The sequence below is a fragment of the Lemur catta genome, chromosome 1 (assembly GCF_020740605.2).
Source record: "Lemur catta isolate mLemCat1 chromosome 1, mLemCat1.pri, whole genome shotgun sequence".
Classification (NCBI taxonomy): Eukaryota; Metazoa; Chordata; class Mammalia; order Primates; family Lemuridae; genus Lemur; species Lemur catta.
The window spans coordinates 119389177-119410204 of NC_059128.1; the positions used below are offsets into that span (position 1 = coordinate 119389177).

Below are 21028 nucleotides of genomic sequence, written 5' to 3' on the forward strand. Positions count from 1 at the left end.
GCGCAGTTCCCAAAACCCGGGTTTCAAGGCAGCTCGGAAGTGGGAAGGCTGAAAGACGAATCCCATTTTATAGATGGTAAGACTGAGGCCCGAGCGCGGCAGGCACGCCCCCAAGGTCGTAAATGCTCTAGTGGTCTGTGGCCGACGCAAACCCAAGTGTCTTGCTTTCCACGCCAGGAATCAGACTCATCTAGGTTCCAAAATCTCTGCTCCACTTTGGTCCTAGGTCCCCTCCAGGATTCCACATTGCGTTTAGTCGTGTCTGGTTAGTCTCCCCCATTATGTGACATTTCTTTTGTTTTTCCTCATCTTTGTGGTTTTGGAGAGTACTGGTTTTGTAGAGCGTCCATCAACGTGTGTTTGTCTAATATTTTCTCGCGATTAAACTGAGGTTGCGCATTTTGGGCAGGAATTTCACAGAAGCGATGTTGTATCCTCAGCGCATCCTGTCAGGAGGCCTGGGATGTTGACATGTTTTATTACCCGTGATATTGACCTTGATTACTTGCCTAAGGCAAAGTCTGCCAGTTTCTCTGCTGCAAAGTTACTATTTTCTCCTTTGCAATTTAAGTATCTTGTGGGAAGATACTTAAGAGATAATATTTTTTTCATCATATTTTTCACCCACTAATTTTAGGATTCATCCATGGTTCTTGCTGGCAACAAGTATTACTGCGGTGTTCACCTAATAGTGATTGTCTATTAATTATTAATTGGAATTCTGTAAACAAGAGCTGTACATTCTTCTCCAATTATATATTTATTCAAGTATTAATATCACTACGAACTGATGGAATTTATTTATTTTTATTTTTTAGAAACAGGGTCTCTGTCACACAGGCTAGAGCGCAGTGGCACAATCACAGTTCACTGTAACCTTGAACTCCTGGGCTCAAGGGATCCTTCCGCCTCAGCCTCCTAAATTGCTGGGATTATAGACATGAGCCACCAAACCCAGCCTACTGAGCACTTCTTTACTTTTGGCACCACAAGATGTTCCATGTTCCATGCTAGAATCAGCCATTTTTCCAGGGAGCCTGGTTCCTTTGTTTGAAGGGTGGTATTTAGAAACCAAGATGTGGGTGCTCGACATGCTCATTGCTAATGGGGTGTCACTGCTTCTAGGTACCTATCAGCAGTCAGAGCTGGAAAATAAGCCAGGCATGGTGGTGCACCTGTACTTCTAGCTACTGAGCAGGTTGAGGCTTGAGCTCAGGAGTTCGAGGCTGCAATGTGCTATCATCATACCTGTGTGAATAGCCACTGCACTCCAGCCTAGATAACATAGAGAGACCCCATCTCTAAAAAGTAAAAAGGAAATTACGTGCATGTTTACTAACCCATGCTTATACATGTATATTTACTTCTGTATCTGTTCTTTTGTTTATATACTAAAAACCATGAGTTCATACTGATATGAGAATACACTTTTTTTTTCGTTTTCTTTAGAATCTTTTATTTTACTTTTGTTATCTTCATGATCTTTATTTTGCCACATCTAATGCCACTGTAGAGAATACACTTTTAAGTGGGATAGTCCAGGTTAAATTCATGAACAAAAAGGGGCAAATAGGAATTGCTCAATAAATGTTTGTAATTAAATCATTATTAGTTATGGATATTCTATGACGTCAGTATGTTATGTATTCTATGTGTACCTGCTCTGGGTCTCAGTTTGTTAATGTGAGTCTGGGTGATCACAGCTTCTACCTCTAAAAGGTTGTTGAGAGCTTGGAAGATACACACAGGATTTCTCAGGCTTCTCAGGAAGACTGTTTAAGAGCCCTGGAATTGGGCCGGGCGTGGTGGCTCACGCCTGTAATCCTAGCACTCTGGGAGGCCGAGCCGGGCAGATTGTTTGAGCTCAGGAGTTCAAGACCAGCCCGAGCAAGAGCAAGACCCCCATCTCTACTAAAAATAGAAAGAAATTATATGGACAACTAAAAATATATAGAAAAAATTAGCCGGGCATGGTGGTGCATGCCTGTTAGTCCCAGCTACTCGGGAGGCTGAGGCAGAAGGATTGCTTGAGCCCAGGAGTTGGAGGTTGCTGTGAGCTAGGCTGACACCACGGCACTCTAGCCTGGGCAACAGAGTGAGACTCTGTCTCAAACAAACAAACAAACAAAGGCCCTGGAATAGGACATATCTGAGTTCTAGTGAGACTCTGTCTCAAACAAACAAACAAACAAAGGCCCTGGAATAGGACATATCTGAGTTCTAATTCCACGGTTGTCACATCCTAGCTAGATAGCCTCGGGCAAGTGTTAACCTTATGAAATCATACAGATGAAATCCTTATAATGGGGCTTGGCACACAGTACATTTGCAGTATACTGTAGGTACTATTACTCCCACACTCTGCTGCCTTCATTCATTGAAAATTCAATGAGGACCAGGATTGTTATATATTTAGTCCGAAGATTTAAAAATTGTTCAGTCTCCTCTGGGTGTGGCCCATATTCTGGGGATCCAGAGAGTTCTCAGTCCCTGCCTAGTCCTGGAGGAGGAGGAGGGGCAACAGTGTCAGAAACACACACCCTCAGCCCCATGGGGCTCACTACTTGGAGAGAGGAGAGACTTAAGTTTGGAGGAACCTGAGGAGTGGGGTGTGAGGGCTCATTTTAGGGGCAAGGAAGGTTGCAAGGAGGCAGATACCTCTGGATGGGGCTTTAAGGTAGGATTAGGAGCTTTCTAGGAAGGGACAATGATTCAAGGCTGACAGAATCACAAGAGCAAAGGCAGGATGATGGGAAAGGATATAGTGTGGACTTGATCTTTGTAAGAATTGGGGAGCTCGGAGAGCCAGGCAGCAGCAGTGCCAAGAGGGGAGCACTGGGGTGGGGGCTGTTGGGAAAAGCAGAACCATGGCTCTGTCTGCAGGCTGCAGCAGGAGAGGCCCAGGCTGGAGAAACCAAGCTTTTCAATAGGTCCCTTGGGCTCTGCTGGAGGCCAGGAAACATTTATGAGGGTCCTGGAAGGGATGGGGGCTGTACATCAAGGCCAAAAGGGACTTGGCTGGCCCCAGATGTTACGTACACAGTAGATTGGAAACAAGAAAATGTTTTCCTCCTTTGTGTGTTCAAAAGAGAGTAGAAAGTGATGGGAACTTTGGGGGGAGGGGAGGCCCAAGTTTGGGGATTGGAAGCCCTTCTCTGCTACTGCTTTCAGTTTTATTTCCTACATGGCACTTATCACAGCTGCAATTAAATACTTATCTGCATGATTGTGCAACATCCAGCTCCCCTGGATGGAAGAGAAACTCAGTGGGGGAAGGGACCTGGTGTATTTTGCCCTTCATTGCTGTGACCTCAAAGTAATTAACCTCTCTGTGCCTCAGTTTCCCTATCTATAAAATGAAGATAATAAGAGTCTTACCAAACATACCCATACAGTCCTAAAGAAGGCAAGAAAGGAGAGAAAGGAAGCATAGAGTAGTTGAGACAGAAGAAAACACTTAAGATGGTCCAAATATTACATGATTACATCAAATATGAACAGGCCAAATACTCCAGTTAAAAGACAAAGATGGACAGACTGGATCAAAAGGAAAAACCCAATCCTCTGTTGCTTCCAAGAGACACATGTACAATGTCCTCATATTGTACAGAATATACATCCATATATAGCATACAGAAAGTGGAAAATAAAAAAGTGGAAAAGGATGGAGCATAGTAAACACAAGCCAGGGAGAATGGGTGTGTGATCTTAATATCAGACAGAGATCACTGTCCCCTTGATCTTAGCAAAAAGGCTGAGAAGTGATGAGACAAAGTCTGATCTAAAGCAAAATTCACAGAAATAAAGTGGGGTGCATTGTAACAATGACCAGTTCAGTTCACCAGGAAGACATGACAATTGCACCTCTGTGTACAGTCAATCATGTGGCTTCCAAATAGAGTATTTATCTCATAAGGGAGGATTCAATGTGCATAAAGTGTTTGCCTGCTCAATGAGTGCCAGTGATTACCATTACTGTTGTTGGTGTTATTTTAGTTCATTGTTTGTTTATTTTATCAGTAATGTTGTTTCCTGCAGTTCCTCCATCCCCTACAAGACAGATGTAACCCCACTGTGCAGATAAAGACACTGGGGTTCTTTATCTCAGAACCTGGACTGGCCCACAGCTTATTTGATACCCCTTCCCAGGTGACTCCTCACATGCCCCAGCTGCCCCACCACCTCTCCTGTCTGGCCAGCCTGCTTCCTTTCTTTTCACAATGATTTCCCCCTCCCCCATTTGTGCCATGCACTGTGCAGGCTACAATAAAAACAACAGAGCCTTCCCAGACTTTGGGGTCTTCCAGTCTAGCAGGCAAGGCAGAACTAAATTGAATGATGGCATGGCTGCAAGTAAATGAGTTATGAAGTAGAGGGTCATCGTGCCAGGTGGGGCACCTAGCTTTGCCTTGGGGAGGTCTGAGAGGGCTTCCGTAGAAGGCAAGCTGGGGACTCCTATCTGAAAAGTTAGTTACCTCCAAAAGCCAGTGTGGGACTCATTAATTAATTAATTCATTCATTCACTTCTTGAGTTCCCATAGATACCAGGCATGGTTCAAGGAAGCGCTGAGTACAAAGCAGGCAAAAATTCCTGCGAGGATAGAGCAGAGGGGAGGGTGGGGGGACCCAGAAGTAAAAGAGTGGCAAGATCATTTTGGAAGGGGATAACTACTGGGAAAGAAAGAAAACAGAGTGAGAGAGGAGTAAGTGTCCCCAGTTTCAAAACAAGATCTATAAAAACCAGTTTAATCGAGGATACCACTTTCCAACGGTCCCGTGGGCACCTTATCACGCTCCGCCAGAGGGTGCGTGGAGGAGGGACTCCTCCCAGTGGCCCTGCACACTCAGTCGCCAACGTAGCTGTTATTGAGCACCTACTGTATGCGCCAGGCAACCTTCTGGGAATTAGACCACGTGGGGATGGGGTGGGGGTAGGGGTAGGTGTCTGTGTGCCCCTGGGCACGTCGCTCCTCCTTGGGACCTCGGGTCCACTTCTCTAACTAGGGCTTTTTAAGGAGGGTTATTCAGCAATCCCAGAGCTGCACTGACCGGCAAGCTTGAGCTCCTTAAGGAAACACCAATTAGTGCTGTCCTCCTGACAGCCCCCAAGGTGAGAGTGCATGGATAGGGGTGCTTATCCCCATTTTGCAGATGAGCAGGATGAAACTCTGACGGGAGCCAGGAGTCGCGCAAGCTGCGCGGCACTGAGTCATGTTTGGGATCTAGCCTAGAGCCCTCCGCCCCCGCCCTAAGTGGCCAGGAGGTTTCTGCCCCTTTAAGAACGTCCCACGGAGCCAAGCAGGAAGGGGGTGGTGCCAGCGCCCGGGACGGACGTGTGCGTGAGCCAATGGGCGTGGCAGTCTCGGCGGCGGCGGCCAATGTGAGCGGCGGAGGCGGGGCTGGGCGCCCGAACCTGGTTCTCTAGGCGCGGCGGCCGCGGCTGGGGGCGGGGAGGGGGGCGCAGGACCCCGGGCTGGGGTCCCGGAGCCGGAGGCACGTGTCCCGCGGCGCTGGGGGTCCGCGCCGGCCGAGGGCGCTGCCCTGCCCTGGGTCGGTCCGGGGGCCGGCGCAGCGGTGGCTGCGGCCGATGGGCGGGGCGAGGGGCCGCGGGGGAGGCGAGCGGGGGGCTCGAGGGGTCGCGGGGTGCCCGAGGGGGTGCGGCCGGGCGGCGGCGGCCGGAGGTGGGGGTCATGGGGGGCGGAGGGGGTGTAGTGGCGGACTGCCGACGGAGACGTGCAGGGCCGGGGGGCGCCGGAGAGGTGCGGGGGTCCGGGGCCCCAGAGTGGTGGCGTCAGACGAGCGTGGGGCGTTGGGGACCTGGGTAGGGGGTCGAGAGAGGCGCAGCCCGGGGTGGGGGGCGTCCGGAGGGCGTAGGGTGCTGTGAGATCGGGAGGGGGGCGTCTGGGGACACGAGTGTTTACGGGGCGACGGAGCGGCTGTGGGGGGAGGTGGCCCTGGTTGGGGGCGGCGGCGGCTGGGGCGGGGGAGGCCGATTTGTGCGGGCGCAGAGGATTGTGGGGGTGGGAGCTGGGAGGGTCTCAGAAAATGGGGCCTGAGCCCTGAAGGAGCAGACAGGTGAGGGTTAGGTATGGGATGCTGTGCGTTAGAATGATGGCTGTACCTCTTCTGAGCTTGGGGCCTTGGGGAGAGGGGTCGGTACGTTAGGGTACAGCCTGGGCTAGGGGCTCCCAACAGGACTGGGGCATGGAAGAAGTAGAATCGGTGGGATCCGGACCACTTCCGTAGAGGAGACTGCTTTCATGGGGTGGGAGGAAGATCTTGATGAGAGGAGGAAGAGCTCCCAGGCTTTGGCCAGGATCCCTGACATTGGGGTCCGGGAGTGGTATTAGAGGCAGTGTATGGAAGGTAAAAGGCTTTGGGTTTGTGGGTGGTTAGGGCCGGCGCTGTTGGGAGGGGGCTCCCCTTCGGAGAAGGGGCAGCTGGAAATGGGAAGCCCTGGGAAAGATTAAATTGCCCAGGTGGCCCTGTGGCTCTAAAAATGGCTTCCCCAGGGCCTCAGGGGCTGTCCCCTCCAAAAAATTCCCAGCACTCTCCCTCGGCATTGAATCAGGTAAAACTCCAGGGTCTAGAGCCCCAGGTTCAAATCCTGCCTTTGCCATTGGCTTGCTCTGTGACCTTGGGCAAATGTGCCTCTCTGGCCTTAACTTCCTTTCCTGCAGAATGTTGGGGGAGGTGTTCCCTACTTCCTGGGATGTTTATAAACATTAAATAATAATTAGCTGTAATAATAGCTAATTCTACTTGAGCCTGATGCCTGGGGCTTGACGTGTGGGTTAATTCCTCCCGAAGAGCTGAGATTGTTGTTATACCTTACACCTGTGAAACCTGTGAAACCGAGGCCTGGAGCCCCTGAGTCACACAGCAAGTGATCTGCAGTGTGGGGAATGGGTACAGAGAAGACTTCCAGTGGCTTGGTGGGTGGGATTCTTACCCCCATCCATCCCACTCCCCAGGGCCAATTCCCGTGCCCCCAGCAGCATGGCATCCTGCGCGGAGCCCTCTGAGCCCACCGCCCCGCCACCTGCTGGGGTCCCACCGCTTGAGGACTTCGAGGTGCTGGATGGGGTCGAGGATGCAGAGGGCGAGGAGGAAGAGGAGGAGGAGGAAGAGGAGGAGGATGACCTCAGTGAGCTGCCACTTCTCAAGGACATGGGGCAGCCCCCACCAGAGGAGGCCGAGCAGCAGCCTGGGGCCCTGGCCCGGGAGTTCCTAGCTGCCATGGAGCCTGAGCCTGCCCCAGCCCCGGCCCCGGAAGAGTGGCTGGACATGCTGGGTAAGGAACAAGGGTCGATTGGGTTCACCCAGAGGGCCCAGACAGCTCAGGCTCAGGAGTGACTTTGGTCTTGGCCCTCTTGCCCCCTGAGCCTCATTTCCCCATCTCTGCTGTGAGGGTTGCAAGTAACATGTGGTAACCACAGTGATTGCCAGCCACAGGCAACTACTTGAGACACTTGGTGTTTATGAACCCCATGCATTTTCGCGCCTATGCATGCACAATGTACTGTGGCCCTGTTTCCCAGAGCTGCTAGCAGTGGCCCAGAGAGGCTGAGTCACCTGCCCAGAGCCAAACAGCCAGCATGCTAGGCATCAGCAGCATCCGTCCCCATACTGTCTTTTCTCAGCATTTGTGTGACTCAGGTTTGTCCCTTGAAAGTTGTGTCCTGGGGTCATGTAGTTCTGGGAAGTGTCGTATTTTGTTTAGCCCTCTGGACGGTTCACAGCATTCATTAGTGTTACAAATGTTCAGAGAAGTCCTGCAAGAAAGGAACTTGGTGAACCTACACACGTGGCCTGCCTGTGTACCTCTGCATGGCTGCTCTGAAAACAAGAAATCGTTAGCATTCTGTGGAAAATGTGTTGCTGTAAGTGCAGTGCTGATACCTAATATATTAGGTATGATGCTAGTACCCACGCGAATGATAATAAAACGTCATCAATGTGATCGGTAGTACTGGTTATATTCCACCAGTAGTATCAAAGAACAGTGACACTGGGAAAAAAACAGAAATGTTACTACCAATATCATCACCACTACTAATCTTCATGTTCCTAAAAATAATGCCAGGTAATCCTTCCTGAGCAGTGGTTCTGTGCCAGGCCTCTGCAGCATCTTATGTTACCCTTACAGCAGCCCCGCGATGTGATTCCCATGATATCCCCATTTTACAGATGGGGAAACTGAGGCTCAGAGAGGTGAAGACACTTGCCCGAGGTCCCACAGCCTCCCTATCTATTTTAGAGTTTGGGAAGCTGTTCTTCCGTACTGGTGCTGAGAGTAAGAGCTGCCCTGCTACCCTTCTGAGCATGAGGTTGGCACTGTATTTATATACAACTGTCCAGAAAGGATCCAGTCACGTAACTGTTCTGGTTATGTTAACAATGGCTGGATACTGACAGAGTATTGCTTTTTTGCCTGGGCTAGAGAGCACTGGTGTCACCATAGCTCACTACAACCTTAAACTCCTGGGCTCAGGTGATCCTCCTGCCTCAGCCTCCCGAGTAGCTGGAACAACAGGCATGTGCCACCATGCCTGGCTAATTTTTCTATTTTTAGTGGAGACAGGGTCTCCATAGTTTGGTGGTTCCCAGACTGAATGGGGGGGTGCATATTGAATGTGGAGAGCCGCACAAAAATTGGAATATTCTAGAATATTTCAGAATGTGGATGGACAGATCACTGTCCCTAACTTTTAGGGTAGAGTCCACTCAGATTTGTGGACTAGACCGTTGGCATATTATAGAACACAGGTAAATGTGGGAACGTGAGTGACCACAGACCATGTCAGAATTACGTGCCCCACAGGTTCAGCCCTCGCTTAGCTAAGGCTCCCTTTTGTCAACACCTCTGGAATGCCCCGACGAAGGTGAGGCTGTGTGTCCTGGGCCAAGTCACCTGCCTTCTCTGTGCCTCTGTTTTCTACTTTGTTAAATGTGGTGCTAGCAGCAGTCACCCCAGTGGTAGCCGAGGGATTACAATGGGTGTTGTCACTGTGGGCTCCCTGAGTGCATTTGCGAGGGCGCTGGGCCTTCTGCCTGGTGCTCAGTCAATGCTGACTGTGGCCATTTAACCATTGCTGTGATCACTTGTGGTGCAAGCAGGAACGCCAGCTGCGGTGGCCGAGAGGACAGACAGTGGTCTCCTTCTAGGGGGCTGTGGGGGACCAGGGCTGCTTTTGCTTATAAGCTCTTTGGCTCTGTTTAACTTTTAAGTTCAGTGCACACAGTGCTTTGGTAGAGATATATGGTGTCACAGGTGTTCTGCTAACCACACAGATGCTTACTGGGTGTCACCAGGAGGCCCTGTGATCACACCATTTTATGGGTAGGTAAACTGAGGCCCAGATGGCCCAAGGGCTAGGATTTGAATCCAAGGATTTGTCCTCTCTGAGCCTCAGTTTTTTGTTTTTTTGGAGATGGGGGTCTTGCTCTTTTGCCCACATTGGGCTTGAACTTGGGATCCTGCTGCCTCAGTCTCTTTAGCACCTCAGTTTTCTTAAAACAACCAGACCACCCATTGTTCACTGTCCTCAGTGTCAGCATTGTCACCTGAAATTGGTCATGTCCTGCCCAGTGTCCAGCAGCATGGGGTCCCCTGCCCATTTGGCAGCAGAGGGGCCATTGGACACTGAGTTTGTGCCCCAGTTTTAGGCTGTTCCCTCTGGGATGGTGAGTGGGCAGAGTTTGGTGTGGGGAGGGGGTGCTTAGGGAAGCAGGGGCCTGTCCGAGTTGCCAGGTGACAGGCTGCATGTTCCCGGCTCCTGGCAGGGAATGGGCTGTTGAGGAAGAAGACGCTGGTCCCAGGGCCACCTGGCTCAAGCCGCCCTACCAAGGGCCAGGTTGTCACGGTGCAGCTACAGACGTCGCTGGAGAATGGCACCCGGGTGCAGGAGGAGCCAGAGCTGGTGTTCACCCTGGGCGACTGTGACGTCATCCAGGTGGGGGCTGGGACAGGAGAGGGGGTAGGGCGGGTACCTCACCGGGTCTGGGCCCGCCTGATCCCCAGCTGCCCCTGTGCACCCAGGCCCTGGATCTCAGCGTCCTGCTCATGGACGTTGGGGAGACGGCCATGATCACTGCTGACTCCAAGTACTGCTACGGCCCCCAGGGCAGGTGAGAGCCGGCTGCCCGCTGTGTCCCAGCAGGGATGAGGGGGTGGGCAGGGTGGGTGTCCCCTTCGGCTCACCCCATCCACTGGCCCATTTTATGGAAGAGTAAACTGAGGCTCTGGGAGAGGAACTCACTTGTCAAGTTACATAGCTCCAGGGTGGCAAGAGTTACTTCCCTTGCATTTTCCTGAGGAGGGGTGATGGTGGGGACAGATCCAGCACTGGAGCACTGTCTTGCCTGCCCCTGAGCCAACCTAGTGGGTCTGGGGTCGGGTGTGGGGGCCACCAGGTCTGAGTGCTGCCCCTGGCCACCCCCACCCCCTAGCAGGAGCCCGTACATCCCCCCGCACGCGGCCCTGTGCCTGGAGGTGACCCTGAAGACGGCCGTGGATGGGCCAGACCTGGAGATGCTCACGGGGCAGGAGCGCGTGGCCCTGGCCAACCGGAAGCGGGAGTGTGGCAACGCCCACTACCAGCGGGCCAACTTCGTGCTGGCTGCCAACTCCTACGACCTGGCCATCAAGGCCATCACCTCCAGCGCCAAAGGTGACCGCCGAGTCAGAGTCTCACCACCTCCCCCACAAAAGAATCCACTTGTTGTGCCGGAAACCTTAAGCCACAGGGGTCCTCAGAACATTGTAGAATAGTCCAGATATTAGACAGATACCCAACTGTCCCTAACCTTCAGGTAGCATCTGCTCCAGATGTGTGGTACATCCCAGACCTGTGGAATGTTGGGGAATGCAGGCAAATGTCCGCACAGGTGTGACCATAGATTGTTGTCAATCCATGTGCCCCCTGGACTAGGCCCTCGTTTCCTCAAGGCTCCATTTTGTAGGCTCCCTCGGGTGCCCTAGGGAAGGTGCAGCCGTTGGTCCTGTGTTATAGATGGGGAAACTGAGGCCAGAGAGGCCTGAGGTCCACCAGGGTAGAAGGCAGTCCCCTGCAGAAGGTAGGTGTTGGTGGGCTGGGGTGTGGTGATGGCTGCTGCGGCTAAGCACTGTCTCCCCTGCAGTGGACATGACCTTCGAGGAGGAGGAGCAGCTCCTGCAGTTGAAGGTGAAGTGTCTGAACAACCTGGCGGCCTCGCAGCTGAAGCTGGACCACTACCGCGCAGCCCTGCGCTCCTGCAGCCTGGTGCTCGAGCACCAGCCTGACAACATCAAGGCACTCTTCCGCAAGGGCAAGGTGGGCCACGCAGGCTGGTCCCTGGCACTGGGACGGAGGAGGCCATAGGCGTCAGCCAGCTGAGCTCTCTGGGGTGCAGGTGGCGAAACTGAGGCCAGGACAGGTGCAGGAGTATATCCTGGATCACAGCAAGTCACTGGCTGAGGCCAGAGCCAAACCCAGAGTCTTAGGTCCCCACCTCTGGCCCAGTGATGAATGCTTCTCACATATAACCCTCCATGGCTCCCATCTCCCTCAGAGTAAAAGCTAAGTTCTAGTCATGGCCCTCAGGGCGCTAAGCCATCTAGTTGTCCCTTGTCATCATCTCTCCCATCGCATCTCCTGCCTCTCTAACCCAGCCAGTGTTCTCCCTGCTTGCTACGCAGGACATTGCATTCCCACTCCAAGGCCTCTGCCTGAGATGGTCACACCCTAGTATCCTCACAGGTCCCTCTCTGGCCTGGTTCAGGTCTTTGGTGTCACCTCCTTGGGAGGCCCTCCCCGCCCTCCCCTCCCCCTGTCTTCCTTTCCTGTGTCACCATCTCAGGCAGCACACAGAGGTGACATCCTTCTTATCCCCTCTAGAAAGCAGGGGTTTGATCTGCCTCATTCATTGCTTAATTTCTAATGTCGCAAACAGGGCCAGGCACACTGTAGGTACTCAGTAAAAGTCCAGATGGAATGTAGGGTGAATCGCCGTGCATAGACTTGATCTTAACTGTTTTTACCCCATTTTTGTTCATCCTCAGCCTGGTGAGGACCTGGGTGGAGGTGGGGTGGGGTGGGGATGGCTTCTCGGCACCTTTTAGCAGTAAACCAAGGAAACTGAGGTATAAATGCTGGATCATCTGGCATGTTTGTGAGAGGCCTGAGCATTTATTCTCTCCAGTCAGCCTTTATTAAGCACCTTATGCAAAGTTCTTCAGAGAAATGGGAGGAAGAAGGTGCCGCCCCTGTTTTTGAAGCCTTTGTAATGCTTCCGGGGGCAGCAGGAGTGGTTGCTTATGTAGCCTCATTCAAGTTTGGACCTGCTGGTTGAAGGTGACAGAAATCCACTCCAACAGGTTCATGTAAAAAGGAGGGATTGGTGGCTCATGGGGCCAAGTCCAGGAGATCTTGCCAGCTTCAGGCATGGCTGGATCCAGGCATTTGCGATGTTGTGGAGAGGTTGTGTCTCTCTGCCATGACCTTTCCTCTTAGGCAGGCTCCTTTCTCAGGGTGACTGCAATTGATCCCAGCCCCACTCAGCTCCCAGAAAGCTCCAGACTTCAATTCTACCCCCTTAGCGACTGGTCTTCCAGTGGCACCAGCATAATCCAGGCTGGATCTCATTGGCTGGCTTGGGTTACATGCCTGGCCCTGAGTAACTCACTGTGGCCACAGCTGTGGAAACGTCCATTTGGCCTCTCTAGGTAGCTGAGGTGGTGAAAGGAGGGGACAGCAAGGTGGGTGCCCGGATCTCCGGCTCAGGCTGAAACAGACACACGGGGAAGGAGCACGTCGGGGGCATGAGGCCAAGCCAGGCGTGGCACACATGGAGTTTGCGGGCTCAAGAACAGCATGGGGGTGGTCGGAACCCCGGGGCTGTTGTTGGAGATGGGCCTGGGGCCTGTGACGGTGGCCAGGAGCTGGGCAGGGCTGGGCCTGTTGAAGGAGAGCGAGGCCCCGTATGGGTCCAGTGTGGTGCTGGCCCCTTTCCCCCTGCAGGTGCTGGCTCAGCAAGGCGAGTACAGTGAGGCCATCCCGATCTTGAGGGCAGCCCTGAAGCTGGAGCCTTCCAACAAGGTGAGCAGGATGGGGGTGCCCCTGGGGACTTGCCCTGTGGGCCTATCTGGGAAGTCCCTCTTGTGGTCTGCCCCAGGTCTTTCTTACTGTGGCTCTGTGTGGTATTCCCACCTGGGCAGTGGCAAGGGGTGGGCAGCAGAAGGGCCCTGGCCCAGCTTGCTACTACCCTCATGACTGCCACCAAGTCAGTCTGGGCTCACCCATCCAGTGGGCCCAGAGGATGAGGACAATGCCAGCTGGCTTATCAATGCCAGTGTCCTCCTTCTTCTCAGAACCGTCCTCTCTCCTGGCCTCCTTGTGTTCTGCCCATCTACCTGCTCCCTTGGGGCTGGGGTCAGCAGCACCCGTTTTCCTGAAGCCCAGCAAGAGGTAGACAGAACCCCCACGTCTCAGCAGTCCCAGCGCCCAGGTGAACCAGGTTCCCAGAAGTCAGAGCTCTAGCAGTGACAGTCAGGTTGGCTGCCATGTGCTCTCAGCCCAGCTCACGCCCACTTCCCACAGACGATCCACGCGGAGCTCTCAAAGCTGGTGAAGAAACACGCGGCTCAGCGGAGCACGGAGACCGCCCTGTACCGGAAAATGCTGGGCAACCCCAGCCGACTACCCGCCAAGTGTCCCGGCAAGGGCGCCTGGGTGAGCTGGGGCCAGAGGGTGCGAGGGGCTCACAGAAGGCAGGGCAGGGGCCATGGGCAGGGCATGCTTAGCAGAGGTAATTTGTTCATTCTGCAAACATGGATGTCCTTGGCAACTGGGCCATGTTGAGCAATGCCAGGGACACAGAAAGGCTCCAGCCCTGTGTGGCCAGGGCCAGGGCAGAAGCTGGAGGGCTCAGGGTAGGAAATGGAGGCTCTTCCAGGGCAGAAGACCAGGTGTCCTGAAGGAGGGGATATTTGATTTGGGTTTTGCTGTATGAGTAGGAGTTTGCCAGGAGGCAGGAAAGGAATGGTCAGGCAGTGATCTGCTGGGAGGCCTGTTTGGGCCATGTTGGCAGCTGAGGCCCCAGAGGCTAGTCTTAACCACCCTCTGCTCATCTCTCCACTCCCCTTTGTCCACAGTCTATCCCGTGGAAGTGGCTGTTTGGGGCTACTGCTGTCGCCCTAGGGGGCGTGGCTCTCTCTGTGATCATTGCTGCCAGGAACTGACTGCCTGGGTGGCTGCCACCCCCTCTGCACACCATGGACTCCACCCTGCGTTCCCTAACTCCCCCAAGCTTCCTGTCCTCTGCCCTCCCTAGCCTAGCCCCCTCCTCCAGGTTGGGGGCAGCAAGGATTGGGGGTCGCGTGCCCAGTGAGCAGGAGGCACTGAGGCCCTGTAGGAGGAAAGCAAGGTGTAGCTGGGGCCCCACGTCCAGCCCAGAGGGAGGGGCCCTCATTCCTCCAGACCCTGTTCCTCCCCTACAGCCTCCACCCACCTGGGTTAGGTCTCAACTGGGGCCAGCCTTAGTTTCTCCTTCTTAACAGGCCTGGGGGCCGCCCTTCCCCTGCCTAGTCCCTGCCTGAGTGCCAGCCCCTCCCACCCCGCCTGCCGCCCTCTGTCCAGGCTCCCCCACCGTGAAATAAAGCCTCCTACCCTGCAGTCTGTCGGCTCCTGAGCCTTCTTCTGTCACCACGTGGGGTGGCTGGGCCAGAGACGGCCTGCGACACATCCCGGGTCACAGAGCACTGTGGACGAGGCTGAGCCAGCCACGGTATAGCTGGGGTTTCCTCTCTGTGCACAACAGCCCCACTTTACACAGGGGAAACTGAGGCCTGGAGAAGTGGGGTAATGGAGCAGGCAGAACCAGGTCGAGAGCCCTGACCTGGCTGGTCCCCATGGGAGTTGCTGCCCAGCTCCACCAGTGACCCCAGCGTTTTGCTTCTCGTACCTGTTTCCTCAGCTGAAGTCTGGGAGGCTGGCAGACCCTAACTTGAGACTGCCACATGGATTCTGTGGAATGACCCCTCTTTAGCGGATGTGCTGCAGAGGCAGGGTCCCTGGTCTCAAGAGAGACAGACGGGATCCATGTGGGGGCAGGGCATGGATACTAGAATGTGGTTTGTGAAGGGGCGTGACTGGGGGGCCAAGAAGGCCTCTCTTGGAAAATGCTGTGCACTGGGAGACCTCAGCGACTATGGGGTCTGTGTGGTGGCACAGCCAATGCAAAGGCCCTGGGGTAGGATTGAGCCTGGTGTGTCCCAGATTGAAGAAGGTGGGTAGTCAGTGGGGCCAGGCCCTGCAGGGCTGCAGAAGCCACGGGAAGGGGTTGGGACTGATTTCAGGTGCTCCCAGATCCCATTTGGCGAACCCTACAACATGGGACTCCCATTAATGTTGTCTCACTGCCATAGCCAGGAGGAGCAGGCAGCGGTGGGGCCTCTGTCAGCCCAGCACCTGTGGCCCTCCTTCCTGCTGTTCCCTCCTGCCTCCAGGAACGAGAGCGTCCCAGAAAACAGACCACCGTAACTATCTCGCCTGCATCTTCCCCTTATAGCCTGGGAGGGGGCCACCTGCCACGGCCACCCAGCAGAAGGTGGCATTCAGGCCTGGAACCTGAATCTGTGCCCTCCCTGCTTCCAGGCCCTTGCTCTCTGGGCCACCTGGGTGACTCTGAGGACACGAGGCTGCATATGGCTTTAGTCTGTCTGTCTCTCCAGCAGTTCAATCCCTGTTGGTATCAACCTTGTCCTCAGACTGGAAGGGGGCTTTGCTAGAGGCTCTGGGGTAGGGGCTGTGGACACCCCAAGACAGGGTACCCCATCTTTTCTCAGTCTCACCAGCCTGGGCAATACCCTGCTCTCAGGCATAGGCTGGAAAACTGGCCTACGTGACAGCCAGCTAGACCTTGGGCCACGTGCGGTGACCATCTAGCCCAACCCTGTATGAGAGTCATCACTGCCACCGTCATTCCCAAGTGCTGAGTGCTTGCTGGGTGGCATCAGTCCCCTGGGTACCCATGGCAGCCTCATTCTGTGCCTTTTTGTGTATTTTGGGGACAGGTCCTTTGTCAGAGAGGTATATTGTGAATGTTTTTCTCATTCATTCTATGGGTTGCTGTTCATCTGCTCACTCACTATGTCTTTTTTAAAGAGCAGACGTTCTGGCCAAGTGTCACCCAAGCTGGGTGAAGTGGCTCACACCTGTAATCCTAGCACTCTGCGAGGATGAGACAGGAGGATCATTTGAAGCTAGGAGTTCGAGACTAGCCTGAGCAAGAACAAGACCCCGTCTCTACAAAAAGTAGAAAAATTAGCCGGGCGTGGTGGTGTGTATGTAGTCCCAGCTGCTCGGGAGGGAGGCTGAGGTAGGAGGATCACTTGAGCCCAGGAGTTTGAGGCTCTAAGCCTGGGTGACAGAGCAAGACCCTGTCTCAGAAACAAAAACAAAAACAAAAGAGCAGATGTAAATTTCCTTAAAGTCCAGTTGATCAGTTTTTGTCTTCTATTTCTTGTGCTTCTTGTGTAGACATATTTGCTGAGCCTAAGTTTGCAAAGGTTTTCTTCTAAACATCTTAATGCTTTAGTTTTTACATTTTAGGTCTGTCTTAGTCTCTTTCTTATTGCTTACAATAGAACACCTGAAACTGGGTACTTTATAAAGAAAGCGAATTTATTCTGTATAGTTAGAAAGGCGGAGAAGTCCAAGGTTGAGGGGCCACAGCAGAGGATATCATATGGGGAGGGGCCTGAGCATGCTAGTTCAGGTCTCTCTGCTTGGTTTTGCTTTGTTTTGTTTTGTTTTGTTTTTTTGATACAGTCTCTCTCTGTCACTTTGGCTGGAGTGCAGTGGCATCATCGAAGCTCACTGCAACCTCACACTCCTGGGCTCAAGCGATCCTCCTACCTCAGCCTCCCAAGTAGCTGGGACTACAGGCACGTGTCACCATGCCTGGCTAATTTTTTCTATTTTTAGTAGAGACGGGGGTCTCATTCTTGCTGGGGCTGGTCTTGAACTCCTGACCTCAAGCGATGCTCTCGCCTTGGCCTCCCAGAGTGCTAGGATTACAGGCGTGAGCCACCACGCCCAGCTCTCTTTCTTCTCTTATAAAGCCACCAGTCCCACTCTCATGATAATCCATTCACGTGGGCAGAGCTCTCAGGACACACTCACCTGGGACATCTGTGCATATAAGGAAGACTTCTCTTCCCTAGTGTGGGACTGTGTGGCAGTTTTGTCAAAAACCAGCTGACCCCACACTTACGAGTCTTTTCTGGACTCTACTTTTGTCTCAGGTTTATCGGTCCCCCTTGGCCCATGCAGCTTTCTCTGCTCCATACTGAGGGTCTCTTGTCCCCTTCGTGGGTCCCACGCTGTCTGGGAGACTGTATTGCTTTTCAATAATGCTGGAGTGAGGCCCTGTGTGTTGCCACCTTTGCTCCTGTTCTCCAAGGCTGCTTTGGCTGTGCCCATGATTAGCTGAGCAGACGGAGACCCAGAGAGAAGACAGCTCTCACCCAGCAGGCAGGATTCGTCCCAGGTCACCTGCCTCCAAAGCCCGAGTTCTGCCTACCCGCCGTTCCACACCTCCCTGCCCTCTGACCTTCACCCTTTCACTTCAACTCTTCGTGAATGTCTGTGCTTTCCTGGCGCCTGGCATAGCGCATGCAAAGGTGTGCCGGCTGGACCGTGCATGGTGCTTTTGGAGAGCAGCCAGGATGGACTGTTTTCCTTTCATAGCAAACATTTACCAGTGCCTGCCGTGTACTTGGCCTTGAGCAGTGACTTAGGCTGGCATTGCCCTCAAGGAGCGTAGCTCCCACGGCTGCCAGTTGGAAGTGAGCTTTGCGTGTGTGTGAGCTCACATTTCTGGAGCCCTTCAACAGGGTGACCTACACATACATGTCCCTACCTTGTGTCATCTTCACAGGACAACCTTCCCAGGGCTCTGAAGCAGGTGCCATTATTAGCCCTATTTTCTAGATGAGCAAATTGAGGAATAGAAAGGGCAAGACATGTCCAAGGCCACACGGGGTGAGGGGCAGGCTGGAGGCACTGTCCCCATCACAGAGCTCACCAGATGGAGTATGTGTCAATGGGCCACCACATGGTGATCACCTGGCTTTCTATTTCTTAGGTGATCTGGTTCTTAGAGACTTGTGGAGAGCTTGTCAATGCCTGCTGCTTCTTTCCTTATCGTTCTTGGGGTCCCATCGAGAGCCACTGGGAATCAAATGGAAAGTGCAGCCCATGGTTAACCTCTCTAAATCTTCCCTTCCCTTTACCTTTCCAGGCCTCAGTTTCCTCATCTGGCAGATAGGTCTAAACCACCATATCCACTCCAGTGGGCAGCCAAGGTGCCAAGAGCCTGGTGCATGTTAAGTGCTCAGTGCTGGGTAGCTGTTATTATTACTGTTGGCTGTTTCCCAGGCAAATCCACAGAGGCTGAGAGAGACAGTGCCTTTCCCAATGTCACACAGCAAGCTGGTTGGCCCTCAAAGCTGGCTCCTCCCATGTGGTCCTCCAGTGGGCAGCCTAGCTGTTTCCACCCTTCTCTCTTCTTACTACAGATCTAATAAGCCTCAGCTGCCTTTTTCTGCCCTTCTGTGACCCTCCCAAGCACTGGGGCCCTGTGGCTTCAGATTTACTGGCCCAGCCTCCCCGATCAACAGCTGGCACAGACGGTGGGCAGATGGGCCAGTGTGTCTGGGCAAGCAGCAGTGTTCTCCCTGTAGGACCAGCTGATCCCAGGTGAAGGGTGGAAGATCTAGATCTTTGGCTCTGAGTGCAGACAGGCTGGAGTTGTAATCTCTGCAGCAATGCATGAGATCTTGCCTCAGTTTTCTCATCTACAAAGTGGGCTGATAGCTAAGTTGTGGGCACTAAATGAAATCGTTTATGTATTCAACACATATTTCCTGCCAGGCCCTGTGCTGGGGTGTTCAATGAGAAAATATTCAGAAATCCCTTTCTGGACCCCAGTACTGGAGGCATGGTGGAGTACTGGTAATTAAGATGGCTCTGGCCAGGCGAAGTGGCTCACGCCTGTAATCCTAGCACTTTGGGAGAGCGAGACAGAAGGATCGCTTGAGGTCAGGAGTTCAAGACCAGCCTGAGCAGGAGTGAGACCCGGTCTCTACTAAAAAGAGAAAAAATTAGCTGGGTGTGGTGGTGCACCCCTATAGTCCCAGCTATTTGGGAAACTGAGTTAGGAGGCTCACCTGAGCTCAGGAGTTTGAGGTTGCAGTGAGCTACGATGATGCCACTGCATTCTGGCCAGGGCAACAGAGAGACTCTGTCTCAAAAAAATAAAAAAAGTGAAGAAAGAAAAAATAAAAAGGTTAAATGTAGAATCACCATATGACCCAGTAATTCCACTCTTAGGTATACAGTCCTCGATTAATGTCATTTATAGGTTCTTGGAAACTGTGACTTTAAGTGAAACAATGTATAACCGTGCCTGGCTCTAATGTTCAACATGGAAATAAGTGTGAGGTATACATACATTTAAGAAAGATTTATAAAAACAAGTGAGATAATTATTTACTCAATCATAACAGTTCAGGGTTGAGGGTGGTCGGAGCTATCTTGGTGGCTCAGGTGTGGAAGGCAGGAACCAATCGCCATCCCATCACAGGGGCGCACTGACATGTACTCACAGTCCACAGTCGCTCAGACTGGGACCATTGAGACACGACACTTAAACTAACATGCACGTCTTTGGGATGTGGGAGGAAACCGGAATACCTGGAGAAAACCATGCAGACCTGGGAAGAATGTGCAAACTCCACACAGGCAGCGGCCCTGGCTGGGAATGGATTTTTTCCCCCCTCGGCGTTATAATGAAGCAACATGATGTGAGGATCTGCTCTATACCGAAGAGAAGGGAAAACATTCGTCTACACAAAAACTTGTACATGAATGTTGGTAGAGGCACTATTTATAACGGTGAAAAAGGGGAGGCACCCAAACATCTGTCAACAGATGAATGGGTAAACAAAACGTGGAATAGTATGCGGCCATGAAAAGGAATGAAGCACTGGTAACATGCTATCAAGTTAATGTACTTTGACAACATTATACTGAGTGGAAGAAGGCAGACACAGAAGGCCACATGGTGTATAATTCCATTTATATGAAACGTCCAGATCAGGCAAATCCCTAGAGACATGAAACTGGTGGTTCTCAGCGGCTGGGGAGGGGAATGGGCATGACTGCAAATGGGGACTGAATCTCCTTTAAGGGTGATGAGAACGTTCTGGAATCACCGCAGCGCGTGGCAGCGGTTGCACAGCATTGTGAATGCGCTAAATACTACCGAACAGCTTAAATTAAGTAGGTGAATTTTACATGCAAATTATAACCCAGAAAAGTTGTTTTCTAGAAAATGGAGCTGGACTCCACCATCGCTCTGGGCCTGTGGGGATGTGGGATTTTATTGTTAAAATTCTACTTATATCACAAGCAAAGTTTACAGGCTCCTCCTCCACCTACCGGCCACCTTAAGGGAAGCCCCATCCGCTAACCCAGCGTCCAACGCGCGCGTCGTTTACATAGCCACGCCCACCAACTCCGCCAGCTGCGAGCCCCCCGCCCCCACGTGTTTTCGCCGGCCCCGCCCGTTCCACGCCCTCGCTGGGCCTCTCAACGGAAGCCAAAGACCGAAGGCACGAGCGAGCTCATAAATAATGCATCACGTCAGCGGCCTGGGGGCGGGGCTTCGATGCTCCCGGCTGAGTCAAGATCATGCATAATCCACATGGAGGTGGGGCCTGGAGAGGTGCGCGTGTGGAGGCGGAGTTCGCGCACGGAATTGGCCGCCTCTGGGGCCTGGAGGGGCGGGGCAATCCGTGCCTTATGAATATGCAGGACGTCGGGGAACAGACGACGCGCCTATTCGGGCCCGCAGAGGGCGTGGCCAACCGCGGCTCATGAATAATGTAGCACGTTGGTAAGCGAGGCGCCGGCGACTGTTGGCCTCGCGGGAATCGGAGGGGGCGTGGCCTCCAGCGTTTTATGAATAATGCAGCGCGTCA

At 53.2% G+C, this 21028-nt stretch overlaps 1 protein-coding gene across 7 annotated transcripts; it reads left to right on the top strand.

Moving 5' to 3' along the window:
* Positions 1-14: 14 nt before the first annotated feature.
* Positions 15-14654, top strand: FKBP8 (FKBP prolyl isomerase 8). 7 transcript variants are annotated; one of them, XM_045552504.1, is made up of 9 exons: positions 15-76; positions 6975-7294; positions 9787-9956; positions 10043-10131; positions 10453-10673; positions 11143-11315; positions 13002-13079; positions 13581-13712; positions 14135-14654. In XM_045552504.1, the coding sequence occupies exons 2-9, from the start codon at positions 7000-7002 to the stop codon at positions 14219-14221; spliced, it is 1245 nt and encodes a 414-aa protein (XP_045408460.1). In that variant the 5' UTR covers positions 15-76; positions 6975-6999; the 3' UTR covers positions 14222-14654. The 7 variants fall into 7 exon arrangements, with proteins under 7 accessions (XP_045408460.1, XP_045408456.1, XP_045408487.1 ...); XM_045552500.1 differs by lacking the exon at positions 15-76 and adding an exon at positions 4926-5110; XM_045552531.1 differs by lacking the exon at positions 15-76 and adding an exon at positions 5429-5493.
* The last annotated feature ends 6374 nt before the right edge of the window (positions 14655-21028 follow it).